Source organism: Piliocolobus tephrosceles, chromosome 5 (genome assembly GCF_002776525.5).
Source record: "Piliocolobus tephrosceles isolate RC106 chromosome 5, ASM277652v3, whole genome shotgun sequence".
NCBI classification, from domain to species: Eukaryota; Metazoa; Chordata; class Mammalia; order Primates; family Cercopithecidae; genus Piliocolobus; species Piliocolobus tephrosceles.
Window position 1 is genome coordinate 140,413,339 of NC_045438.1, and position 13,574 is coordinate 140,426,912.

The 13,574-nt window shown below is 42.3% G+C and overlaps 1 protein-coding gene across 1 annotated transcript; it reads left to right on the plus strand.

The window, feature by feature from the left end:
* Positions 1-1,387: 1,387 nt before the first annotated feature.
* ZSCAN31 (zinc finger and SCAN domain containing 31) lies at positions 1,388-10,757 on the plus strand. The gene is made up of 4 exons (XM_023191572.3): positions 1,388-1,462; positions 7,845-8,317; positions 9,012-9,162; positions 9,691-10,757. The coding sequence occupies exons 2-4, from the start codon at positions 7,937-7,939 to the stop codon at positions 10,377-10,379; spliced, it is 1,221 nt and encodes a 406-aa protein (XP_023047340.1). The 5' UTR covers positions 1,388-1,462; positions 7,845-7,936; the 3' UTR covers positions 10,380-10,757.
* Positions 10,758-13,574: the final 2,817 nt, after the last annotated feature.

Sequence of the window (13,574 nt, forward strand, 5' to 3'; positions counted from 1 at the left end):
TGTAAAAAATCAATTCAACCTCTTAACATGTATTATCTGTCTTCTCGATTTCTATTGCTACTGCCTTGATTCAGGCCCTCACTCTCTCTACCCTGGATTCTTGTGGTAGTCTCCTAGCTGGTCTCCCTGCTTGTAGACTCATTTCCTTACAGTCCATCCCCACATGGCTGCCAATGTAACATTTCTAGATGTAAATTTGATCAGATTGCTCAAATTCCTTGGTTAGGGATCCAAAAAAAGTAAGAGCTGGTGCCCCTGCCACATATTCCACTCTCCAGTCATGCTGATCAGCCCAGTTCTTTGGATGTACCAAAGGATCTTACCCCAGTTCTGCTTTTGTACATTTGATTCTCTCTCTCAGAAATTTATTTCCTTTGCTCCTTTTCCAGCGTACACTGGCAGATTCCTGCTGCTTCTTGTTTTGCCCTATTAGTTTTCCTCTCTCTTCCATGCCACGAATTCAAACTAATACATACATTTATTTCCTACATACGTACTTAGCATTTTATATGTTCCAGAGACTATCCTCATCGATTTACAAGCACTGATTTTATTTTACTTCATTTCACATGCATCAGTTTTACGTAGTTACTTGTTTACACGCTCTTCTTCTAGACTTTGGGATTCCAGAAGACAGAGGTTTGAGAGTAAAACACAAAATAACAAGACCATAACAAAAACAACTCTGTATTCTCGTCCCCACCATTACCATCTCCCCTTTGTGATGTCAGAGACCAGAGGAAGTGGACAGACTAGGAGAAGCATTGGTAAGTATTAGAGACAGAAAAAGTATGAAGTCTCTTCTGTGAGGACTAACAATAGTGATGCCATTTTACAACCTTGATGATGACTGTGTTCTCAAGAAACAAAGCAAATGTTAACCCTGCCCTCAGCTTCAACAGAGCATAACAGCCCTAACGGCAACAGAGCCTAATGACCCTAACCACATCTGTCCCCAGTTGGAAAGTCTGCAAACAGTTCCAACTGGCCAGCACTTCCCCAACCCCTCCCCAATAGGAACTTTATTATAAAAGTCTCAGCTTGTAAGCGATCAGAGTATCAGCCAGATTCCTGACTGGAACTCTTCGCAGGCTTATTCCTGTGAATAAACCTGTTTGGCCGTAGAATTGCCTCCTGTTACTCGCTCTCTTCCTTTATATCTTCCTAACACCTTCCGGCTCTAATGTTTTGCGTCTCGATGACCATCTAGCTCCTAAATGCTGGGGGCCGCTCCCCATAGAAATCCCTCGCCGCATTTCTCCGCTGGGTTTTTTGGTCCCGGGTTTTGCAATAAGGGAGTCACCAAGATGCAGCCACCTCTGGAATTCCTAGAAAGGAAGGAGTTGCCTGGCTTCAGCCAGTAGGCTCAGAACGGCTGACGCATTTCCGGCCTTTGCGGTTGATCGGTCATTGGGGTGCTGCAGCCCCGCCACCTGTTCCGTAGCTTCCCGGTGTCCCGAAGGTGAGTCTTGGTCCCTGGTCGCGACCCACCAGGCTCCCGGAACATTTCAGGTCTGTGCCTCGGAGTAGGCGGGGAGGGAACGTCTGCGCAGGCGTGACCACCGCCCCTACACATTCACTGGCCTTAAGTCCCGGAGTAGGTGAAAGTCCCGCCCCTGATCTGGAAGGTTAAACAGCCTTTCCTTGTCTGAGATAACGTCCGGAGCTCTGTGTCCTGCCTCCAAGACGATTAAGGAGCGCAGACACAAAAGGTGAGGTTAGAGCGAAAGTTTAATAAGCGAAAGGAAAAAGCTCTCTGCCAGCAGAGAGGGGTCCCGACCGGGAGTACCCACTATGGAGCCCGTTCTGAGGTTTTTGTGGCCTGGAAAGGAGAATGCGCTTAGTCTGCGGGCTGTCTTGGCGAACGCTTGACTGAGCTTGGCCCGGGACCAATCAGGAACTGAAATGATGATTCATAGCAGCGGCTTAGCTTGGCCCAGGACCTATCAGAATCTGAAGTGAAAGCTTGGCCCGGACCAATCAGGGGCTGAGGCGATGATTCACAGAAGCTGGGCTTATCGTGCTATTGGAGGAAAGTAGAGCGCCCGCTGGAACCTACCAGAGCCCACCGTGCCCATACCCACAAAAGGAGAAGAAACTTTTCCTGGGAACCTGCTGACTATACAAAGGACAAAGGCATTATGTGCCAGGCCTTGTTCCCTTATCTGAGTGACCTGGAGGTTCTGTGCAAGTTTTTATCCAAACGGCCCGAGGTTTTTCTATCTGTGCAGCCGTGGGCATATCTATAGGCACAACACCCTGTGCTAGTTCCCTTATCGGTGTCTGCAACGTGAATTGTTTTCCCAGGCTGCGTTTTATGCTATGTGGAGATGAGACACTGACCCATGGACGGGGGCGGGCTCTCCAGGGACCCTTCCCTTGCTGTCTACCTAAGGCAAGCTAGATAGCTCCTTTCACAGGGTGGTGGGAGAGACCCCTGGAGGGGGCGGAGCTTTAGCAGCGAAACCGAGGTCGAGAGGTAGAGAAGGGGTAGACCTCGCTCCCTGTCAAAAGCCTTATTCAAAAGCCTTATTTCCTGTATACATGTAACTTTAATTTAATAAGTCAACATTATGCAATGCTTGTCGCATATAATGTTTTCTTTAAATATTGTAAAACCACAAACCTCATAACTTGTCACCTCTAGTTTCTAATGCATCTCTAAAAATTAGGGACATTTCCCTACATAACCACAATATTATTAGCACACCCAACTAAGTGTAGGCGCTTCACCTAACACCTAGTTCATGTTTAAATCCCTCCACCCCCTGTTGTCCCACAGATGTCTTTTACACCTGTTTGTACCAACTAGCATCCAATCCTAGACCACTCACTGCATGTAGTTAAGTCTTAATCTAGGGCAATTTTACCCTTTGCCTCCCTTCCTCCCATCCCATTGCCTCCCTTCCTCCCATCCCATTGCCTTGTTGAAAAGGAGGCTCTTCCAGTCTTCCTGTAGTGCATCCCCAATTTTTGATTTGACTGTTTCCTCATGGTATTTAAATTCTTCCTCTGTTTTCTTGTCATCGTACTTGGTTATCCTTTGGGATGTATTTTACAACACAGATGATTTGTGATTTACATGATCTCTTTGTTGCTGTTGCTAATTATGCTGACATGAGATAATGTTCTCATGAATGAAAACATTCTCTTTTATGCTCTTTCTGCCATGTTTTTATTTCAGTGAAGGACAATGGGGACACATCAAACTCTGCACTGTTTCACTCTTTGCTGTCTGACACCTCATAGACACTTAGTAAATATCTGTGAAATGAATTCCTTTGTGGATTACAGGCAATGCATAGAAACTTAATCTTGTATTTAGGATGAGCTCTCCCACTTTCTCCAGGAGTATACCTTGTATACATTTTTCAAATTATGGCTTTTATTTTATTGTATTGTAATTATATCCTCATGAGCTGTAAACACCTGTGTATTCCCAGCTCTTAGCACAGCTCCATAAATTGATTGTCCAGTGACTGAACTGCTTTTACAAAGGTTAAGCTGTTTCTCCTTTCATGTGTACAGTAACATCTAAACTAAGTGGAAGTCTTTCCAGATTCAGTGCAATAGCCTTCACCCCCTCCACTTTACCCTTTTTTCAACTCTTGCCTCTTCTGCTTCTACTCTTGCTTTCTTCTTCTACTCTTGCCTCTACCCTCATTCCCTCAGCTCATTCTCCATCCAGTAGCAGAGCTTCTCAGTACAAAATTCAGCCTTGTCACTTCCTTTCTTAAGGCCTTCAGTGGTTTCTCTATTGCATTTATAAAATCCTAACTCCTATGCCCTACATGATCTGACTCCTGCTTGTCTTGCCAGCCTAATATTTTGCCACTCTTCTCCCACATGACTGTAGACACTCCAGCCTCCTTTCCTGTCTTTGATGGCAGCATGCATTTCCTCAGGGCCTTTGGATAGTCCAGAGTGCTCTTCCCCTCCCTCATCCCTACTCTGTATGGCTCACTTCCTTTGCACTTAAGGGCTCAGCTTAAATGTTACCTCACCTCCCACTACCTCATCTAAATAGGCTACATGTATTTGGTAACTCAGTGCCTCGTTTATTTTCCTCAAAGTAATCATCACAACTCATAATTATTTTATTTGCCTCCTTACTTAATTTTGTTGTTGCTTTTATTTTCAGTTTGTCTTCCCTGTTAAAATATATACTCCAGCAAAACAGGGCCTGGTCCCATCTTTTTCACCATTGTAGCCCTAGTGCCCAGCCAAGTACCTGATATGTTATGAGTGCTCAATGAACACTTACTGACTAAACGAGCAAGTAAATGGATCAGTTACTAGTAATGAGTCTCTCCTTGTCCCTTGCCTCCTGAGCCTTAGTTGCTGATAAAGTTATAAGTTGAGTCAGCAGTCAACTGCCTTTTATTGTTTTATCCCCCTTTCATGCCCTGGCATGAAACAGTGAGCCTGGTTCCCTACAACCTGAGACATACCACATTGAATCCTCCAGGAGTTGAATTCTAGGATGTCTTTGACTGTTTCTGCAGTCAAGTCAGTTAGCCCACAGCATCAACTCCACTAACTACTCTGTGTTTCTGTTTCTGGTCCACTGAGATTTTTGTCTTGTATTTGTAGCTGGCCATATCTTTCTCTTTATCCCCTTTTATATATCATCTTCCAATGCCAAATGTTTGGAGTCAATTGGTAATTAGTCATAAATTGGCCTGTTTCATATCACCCTGGAAAAATGAATCCGATTTTTAATGTTGCTTTTGAGCTGTTGTTGGGATATTCAGGGGGATACCCCTGGTGGGATCTAGAGATGGGCTTCAGTACACAAATGGGAGGTCACCACTGGTCACTCTCTGTCCTGGATTTTGTTGAATATTTCTTCTAGTATTTTCAACTGTCCACTGAGTATTAACACATGACGTCAATATTTTATTTTGTTGGGTTTATTTCCTCTATGAAATGAAGATATTCAATTTACTAATTCTACTTTACTAATAATACCTGCTCATTGATATTTATGTAATAATTGCTATGGGCCAGGTACTGTGCTAAGCTTTTTATATGCATTACCTTGTATAATCACAACACTTATAAGAGGAGTGCTATGGTCATTACTGCTTAGAGAGGTCACAGGATATGAACATTATTCACTGTACTGCAGTGCTTCACTAAAGATGATTTTAAATAGCTTATTCCATTTAATTCGTCAGATGTCTATCAAGTATTTGGTCCCTGCTAGGATATCAGATGACACCAAATTTGCATTTAATCAAATAAATCAGGTAAACAAAACATTGAAGATGCATTCATAATTTTTTGGCAAGTCCAGACTTGTAAGTCCTCTAGGCATTTTAAAAATAAGAAGTGTCTGTAATCTGTAGCAATTTGGGAGAGGAGATAGGAAGAGATAGGAGGACTGGGGAACATAGGGTAATGCATATACATCCTGGGAACAGGGGTGGTTTGGAGGACAAGAAGAAAGAGTATATTTTCCCTTCTGTGTTCCCTTCCCTGTCCTTACCATGGCTTGATGAAGTGAAAGGGGATATAGGAGGGGAGAATATATTTATTTGCCTGGAAAACATTTATGGAGCACTGACAGTGGGCCAGGCACTGTGCTATGCATTAAGGATAAAGACAGTTCATGGTGGCATAAGACCAGGAGGTAAATCCTAAGCACCAATTGTGGGGAGAAGAATACAACTGATGGAGGAATACTCCACCTGTGGCTTTGGGTATGTGAGAGATTGCCTGTAGTGATCCAGAAAACAAAACAAAACAACAACAACAAAAAAAAAACAAAATAAAAAGAGCCAGCTGCATTTCCATGGTTTCTCAATAGCATTAAAGTGCAGAACCCATATTTGCAGAACAATTTTTGACTATAAACCTAAGGCCATGAGAAGCTACATGTTTAATAATAATGGAATCCAATGCAAATTCATAATTAGAAATTGTCAGACTTTCAGTTTTCCTGAACTGAAGACTCAACAAACCAAATTACCAGATAATACAGTAAGGAGTAAAAAGATATGCATTTCGCCTTGGACATTGACAAAGAATAAATGCCATGGTCTTTGTAACTCTTCAAATTCTCAATTCTGTAACATAACTTTATGTGAATATTTTATTAAGGTCTGTCTTTCCCACGGTAAATACCATAAAGGTAGAGACCTTTCCTTTCACCATTTTGAACTAAGCACCTCAACACTATTCCAGACACCTAACAGACACATAATATATGAATAAATAGAATAAATGCATTTTCACCCAATAAAGTGTAACTGAAAAACTGTCAAGTGCTCTCAGACCTTAATGATTCTATTAGCATTGGGCAAAAGTCAGATAAAACTTAAATTACACCACTAAAGTCAACATTGTATCAGTATAACTACTATTAAACTTCCCAACTTAAAAGGCCACAACCCTGCGACATATTCTTACCATTTCCATCCTGAATCTTACTCAGTATTTTTTTTAAATGCAGATCTAACACCATGACAATGAAATAAAAGCCTTGATGCCTCTCAGTGTTCCATATAGTAAAGTCTGACGTCTTAGCCTAGAGTTGAAGGCCATTTTCTGTCCCCTATAATGCATCTTTTTAACCTCATCTCTCACATTTTTACCCACCACTCATATTCTATAGTTCAGCTTTGCCTGTCCTTATCGTCATCGTGTGTGCCCTTAAATACCTTTCCTCATGTTGTTTGCTTGATTTATGATGGCGGATCCCTTCCTTTCTCTGCCTGATAAATTCCTGTTCATGATTTTAGCCTAATTCAAATGTACTTGCCCCTAAGTCATATTCTTTCAATGTTCCATACCCACTCAGAAATTATTTTTTCTATTCTTTACTCCCTGAATATTCTGGCGAGGCCTCTATTATAGCATTAATCATCTGATATTATAGCTAGTTTTATATATCCTATTCTCCTCTTAAATCTACCATATAAACATATTGCCCAGGCCTTTAAATCACTTCTACAGACTGAGTATCCCTTATCCAAAACCCCTGGGATCAGAGTATTTTGGATTTCAGATTTTTCTGGATTTTGGAATATTTGCATTAAACTTAACAGATCCCTAATCTGAAAATCTGAAATATGAAATGCTGCAATGAGCATTTCCTTTTAGCATCATGTCTGTGCTCAAAAGTAAATAGCTCTTGCTTTTTTATTCCACAGTTACCTAATTCTCCTTCCCAGAGGTTCACCCTTCTATATCAGTTATCTGTTGCCATAATAATGTGGTATAATAAATAGCCACAAAACTTTAGTGGCATATAGTGATAAACTTATGTATAGCACGTGAGTATATGGGGCATAGCTTACCTAGGGTGGGCAGGCCCTATTTATATATCTGCATTCATCAGCTCTGCAGACCTTAGGCTAGGCCTGCTCACATGTCTGGCAGTTAGCTGGCTATCAACTAATCTAGGATGGTCTCATCTACTCCACTGGGGTGATCTGGCTCTGTTCTACATGTCTCTTATCATCTGAAAAAATATCCTTCTTCTGGCAATTTCAGAGGGCAAGAGTAAGCAAAGCCAGTTACACAAGTACTGTTCAAACCTCTGCATGCATCACATTTGCTAATATCACTGGCAAAATCAAGTCATATTGTTGAATTCAGTGTCACAATGGAAGGGCACTGCAAAATATTAATACATGGCTACAGGGAAGGGGGAAGAATTGAGGCCATTAACATACTCTGGAAGAGCCTTTTCCCAGTTGCTAAACATATGTAAGTCAGTAACTATATATACATTGTATTAACATAAATGATAGAATACCATTCATATTTCCATACTTTGCTTTTTTCCCCACTACTTTATGATTTATTTCCATTAATATATAATGCTCTATCATCAGGTGTCTTCTAAGGAAGATTAAATCAGAAAATTTTAAATCACAGTTATCCTTTCACCTAAAGCCAGAGTAAGCCTTCTAAATTAACCCCAGGAATGGCTTCAACAGAGGAACAGTATGATCTTAAGATTGTGAAAGTGGAGGAAGACCCTATCTGGGATCAACAAGCCCACCTTCGAGTGAACAACTTTTCTGGCCAAGAAGCCTCCCGACAACTTTTTAGGCAGTTTTGTTACCAAGAGACTCCTGGTCCCCGAGAAGCTCTGAGCCGGCTCCGAGAACTCTGTCGTCAGTGGCTAAGGCCAGAAATCCACACCAAAGAGCAAATCTTGGAGCTGCTGGTGCTGGAGCAGTTCCTGACTATCCTGCCCGAGGAGCTCCAGGCCTGGGTGCGGAAGCATCATCCAGAGAGTGGGGAGGAGGCTGTGGCTGTAGTCGAAGATCTGGAACAAGAGCTTAGTGAGCCAGGGAACCAGGTGAGAGGACAAAGATGGACTTCTAGACATTAAATACTAAATGAAAGGTGGGGTTTGGTGACACAGGTTGGTTGGCTATAGCTGTATGTATTAGTTCTCTGTTGTGTAACAAATTACCCCTAAACCTTAATGGCCAAGACTACAGTCATCTGAAGACAAGATTCAGGTGGGCGGATCCACTTCCGAGATGGTTCACTGGTACAATTGTTGGTAGGGGGCCTCAGCTACTCACCGGCTATTGGCAGGAGGTCTTAGTTCTTTACCATGTTGGTATTCTTCATGGGGCTGCTTGAGTGCCCTCACAACATGTCAGCTGGCTTCCTCCAGAGAGGAGAAGGAGAGAAAGAGAGAGAAAGGAAAAAGCCACAGTGCTTTTTATGACTCAGAAGTTATATACCATCTCTTCTGCCTCACTTTCTATTCAGTAGAGTTGAGTTATCAAGTACAGCCCACATTCAGGGGGCTGGGGGTGGACAGTTCGATTCTACTTGGTGGATTTATTTTAAACCACCATACTAAATTGGGCCACTCTTCCCTGTTTTGCTTTTGGATACGGAATTAAACTCTGGACCTTCCACTGTGACATCTCTCTAGAAAATGTTTCATATAGTTCCATGTGATATCTTTCATTTCATATTAGCTTGGACTCCTATAATTCCCCTCTTATGAACCAAATCTGCCTACCTGCCTTCAGGCTCTAGACCATGAACATGGACATTCTGAAGTGCTCTTGAAGGAGGTGGAACATCTGAAGGTCAAGCAGGAACCAACAGACATCCAGCTTCAGCCTATGGTGACACAGCTCAAATATGAATCTTTTCACCTCCACCAATTTCAAGAACAAGGTAAGGATTTTGACAGGTCCCTTCAGGAGATCTCTGGCGGGTCTATAGAGGGCAATAGTTAAGACTGTGGACTCTGGGGCTAAATTGCCTGGGTTGGAATTTAAACGCTGCATTTAATAACTCTCTGACAATGGACAAGTTAGGTAACCTCCCAGTGTCTTCAGTTTATGCATATTTGAAGTGGAGATAGTCATAGCACGTCAGTCACAGAGTCATTTCAGATTTAATAAATTAACATATGTAAAACACTTAGAACAGTGCCTGCCTTGTAATGAATATAATATAGTGCCTGCTTGTGTACATCCTCTTTGGGAGCCTCTGGGTGCTCCCTCCAGACGTTTCAGCAGTGCTGATGACCCCTTACTCTACTAGCTTAAACATCCCTGTTTAACCCAATCCCCTCCTTAACTGGCAGTTCTTCATTCCTAGAACATGTCTGTTTGATATGGATCTTTCTATTTCCATCCTATAATTGTGTTCTTTCATAAAGGAAAGATATTACATTGTTTGGTCCATTTATTATTCCAGATGGTGAAAGTATACCTGAGAACCAGGAGTTGGCATCAAAGCAAGAAATCTTAAAAGAAATGGAGCATTTGGGGGATAGCAGACTCCAAAGAGACGTATCTTTGGATTCTAAGTACAGAGAAACTTGTAAACAAGACAGCAGGGCAGAAAAGCAGCAGGGACATTCCACTGGAGAGAGATGCCACAGGTGCAATGAATGTGGGAAAAGCTTCACTAAGAGTTCAGTACTCATTGAGCACCAGAGAATCCACACTGGGGAGAAGCCATATGAATGTGAAGAATGTGGGAAGGCCTTCAGCCGGAGGTCAAGCCTGAATGAACATCGGCGGAGCCACACTGGAGAGAAACCCTATCAGTGTAAGGAGTGTGGGAAAGCCTTCAGTGCCAGCAATGGCCTCACTAGACACAGAAGAATCCACACAGGGGAAAAACCATATGAATGCAAAGTGTGTGGAAAGGCTTTCCTTCTCAGCTCATGCCTTGTTCAGCATCAGAGGATACACACTGGAGAGAAGCGTTATCAGTGTCGTGAGTGTGGCAAAGCCTTCATTCAGAATGCAGGGCTTTTCCAGCATCTCCGAGTCCACACTGGTGAGAAACCCTATCAGTGCAGTCAGTGCAGTAAATTCTTTAGTAAGCGGACCCTTCTTAAGAAACATCAGAAAATCCACACTGGAGAGAGAACATGAGTGTGATGAGTTTGGGAAAGCCTTCAGTCATCATTGCAACCTTATTAGGGCATTTTAGAATCTGTACTGTTCCAGTAGAACTGGACTAATTCTGTGGACCCTCAGACCCCTAAATGGGGCCATCTTGGAAAGTAAGATTTTCAAGTGGCTTATTCTGTTCATATAAAATTTATTTTGCATTGCAGTGAACCACTTGTCTACAAACCAGGTGTTGGTGCCTCCTGTGTGGGTGACTGTGATTGTAGGGGGTTCCTGGGTGGCCTTCTTATTCCCTATCCTTTGGTCCATTTCTAATGATTTCCTTTAAAGGGACCAAATCTTATCTGGAAATAAATTGTTATGGAGGGGCTGTTTTTGAGCATACTGAACATTGAACAATTCTAAAAGACCAGTATCTATGTATACTTTTTAAAAAAAGATTGGCTAAGATCAAAGGATATTCAGAGGTGCATCTTTTTCTGTAAGAGTGATGTTTTAAACAAACATGAGGTTTTTGGGAATAAGAATCGTCCACATTCCCACAGGAAATCATTGCTATAGTCTCCCCTAGGAATCTGATAGATAGCTTCTGTAAGCAGCATTATCCATGGTATAAAACCTATAGTTTTAATGGTTTAGAAATCTATGTCTCGGCCAGGCGCGGTGGGTCACGCCTGTAATCCCAGCACTTTGGGAGGCCGAGGCGGGCGGATCACGAGGTCAGGAGATCGAGACCATCCTGGCTAACATGGTGAAACCACGTCTGTACTAAAAATACACACACACACACACACACAATTAGGCAGGCGTGGTGGTGGGCGCCTGTGGTGGTGGGCGCCTGTGGTCCCAGCTGCTCCAGAGGCTGAGGCAGGAGAATGACGTGAACCCGGGAGGCGGAGCTTGCAGTGAACCGAGATCGCGCCACTGCACTCCAGCGTGGGCGACAGAGCGAGACTCCATCTCAAAAAAAAAAACAGAAATCTATGTCTCCTTTCATATCTAACTCATGTTTTTGATATGAATCATCAATATATATGTTGATATCATGTTAATGAGTTTGATATGAATCATCAACATAGTATGTAGTATATACATATCAACATAACTATGTTGATGATTCATATCAAATTCTCAATGCCGGTCATTACTGTATGTAAGTTTTCCATTTTTGTTACAAATAATAAGATGATACTTTAAAATCTCTATTCTTCACAAGGTACCTCTTTAATTCATAGCCTTTTATGTCCGCATTATTCTTTTTTGGGGGGTTGGTCAGCAACTTTGAGTGCCATTGCAAGCCGCATCATTGAAGTAGTTTTATAAAGAAAAGTCTGATATCTTGGGCAGCTTGCTGCTTACTAGGGAGACCAACATGCTCAGACATTTATTGTCAGGGTTAAACGTATGCTCTGGCACCAAGTTCAAATCCTTCCTCCCTGTTTGTGAGCTGTGGGACTTTAGGCAACTTATCTAAATGCTGCTCTGCTATAGTCTCCCCATCTGTAAAGCAGAGGATGACATCAGTACCTTCCTCATAGGGTACATAAGATTAAATAAATACAAACTTGTACTTAAAATGTAGCTCTCAATAAATGTACATTATGATTTACATAAGAAATAATACCATTTAGCAAATGTAGGTAGAATTTTAAGTATCATGTTAAAATTAGGATATGAAATGCCTCTGCTGACATTGTTACTCTTTTCTCCACAGTCAAAAACTAAATCAGAATATTTCAAAAGAGAGGAAATAAAAGTTCAGCTTAAAACTGTTCTGCCCTAAATCTTTGTCTTTGAAGTTTATTTTTAAAGTGTTAAAGAATACATATATATGTGTATTTTTTTTCCTCATGGCTTAGGAACCATAAACGATTCTTTAAAAGTCACTTACTATTTTATTTGTCAATAGAACAATTAGCAATTAGCTGAATTCAGATTTTCTGGAATAGTGTTTATGAAATTTTATAATACCTACAAATCACTTGAGATCTTGTTAAAATGCAGATTCCTAATTAAAAGGTCAGAAGGGGGCCCAGGAACCTGCCTTTTAAATGAGCAATGCGCTCCTAGGTGCCTCAGATGCTGCTGGTTCATGGAATGCACTTTGAGTATCAAGGTCCCAGACTCCCCTGAGGATTAGTATGGTCCTTTTAATATGCTAGAGGCACCAAGCAAATAATAGCTTCTTTTCCATCCTTCCACTTGCAACCTCTACATCAGTAGGTAGTCCCTAAACCTGTGCTCCCCTCACTGACCTACTGCCTGTCCCACCCTAAGAGGACTGAGATGCCTGTGAAGTGCAATGGGCAAGTGGGTTGAGATGAGTTTGTAGAGCACGGCAGCGTCCTCTGCTCTGGAATAGGCAAATAGAGCTAAATGTTTATCCAGGCAATCTAAACAGGACCCATAAATGTTTACTTTAGGAAAAAGCTACTTCTACAGAGCTTCTGCGCCTCTTGCATGAGCTCGCAGGGCGAAGGGGAAGGGGCTGTTTGTTGCATGTTTACCAGCACCATGCAGACCTGCCAGTCCACACCCCCAGTCCTCTCTTGGGCTCTGGGCCAAAGCAACAAGGTCCCAGCTGAGGTTTCCTCATATAGGGTGCTACGGCATGCCACACTTACCTTCAACACTGAAGCCTGGCGTGGTCCTTCTGTGACTCCAACCCCAGTGCTCAGTCCCTTTCTCTCTTGCCTACTCAGAAAAGCAAAGTAAACTCACAGAGGAAAAAGCCACAAAATGGGAGACAAAAGGGTGAAGGAGGAACATTTAGGGAATGAGGGACATCCCAAATGAGTAAGAGAGGAGGAGGGGAGAGACAGGGACGTAAAAAGGGCCCGAATGGGCATGCCTGTAGTAAAGAGAAAATTGAAGGGAGAATTTGGGAATGTTTGGGTTTTGTTTGTTTGTTTGTTTTTTCTTGTTGTTGTTGTTTTCCAGATTCTCTTTCACTGATCTGGTCCAAAGTGTTGTAGTAGTTGATGCCACTACTTCCTGCATTTGGCCTCATTAACAGTAACAAGAAGGATTTTCAGTGCCCCTGTAATTAGAGGAGCACCAAGAGACCTAAAGAAGGGAGGCTCAGACTGTGGATGGGGGCACTCTGTCACTCAGCAAACATCCATGGGGCACTTGTTAGGCCAGTGGGTACCACTGTAGGAACTTGGGATACATCAGCACAACCGACAAAGGTTCCTGCCCTCACAAAGTTTACAT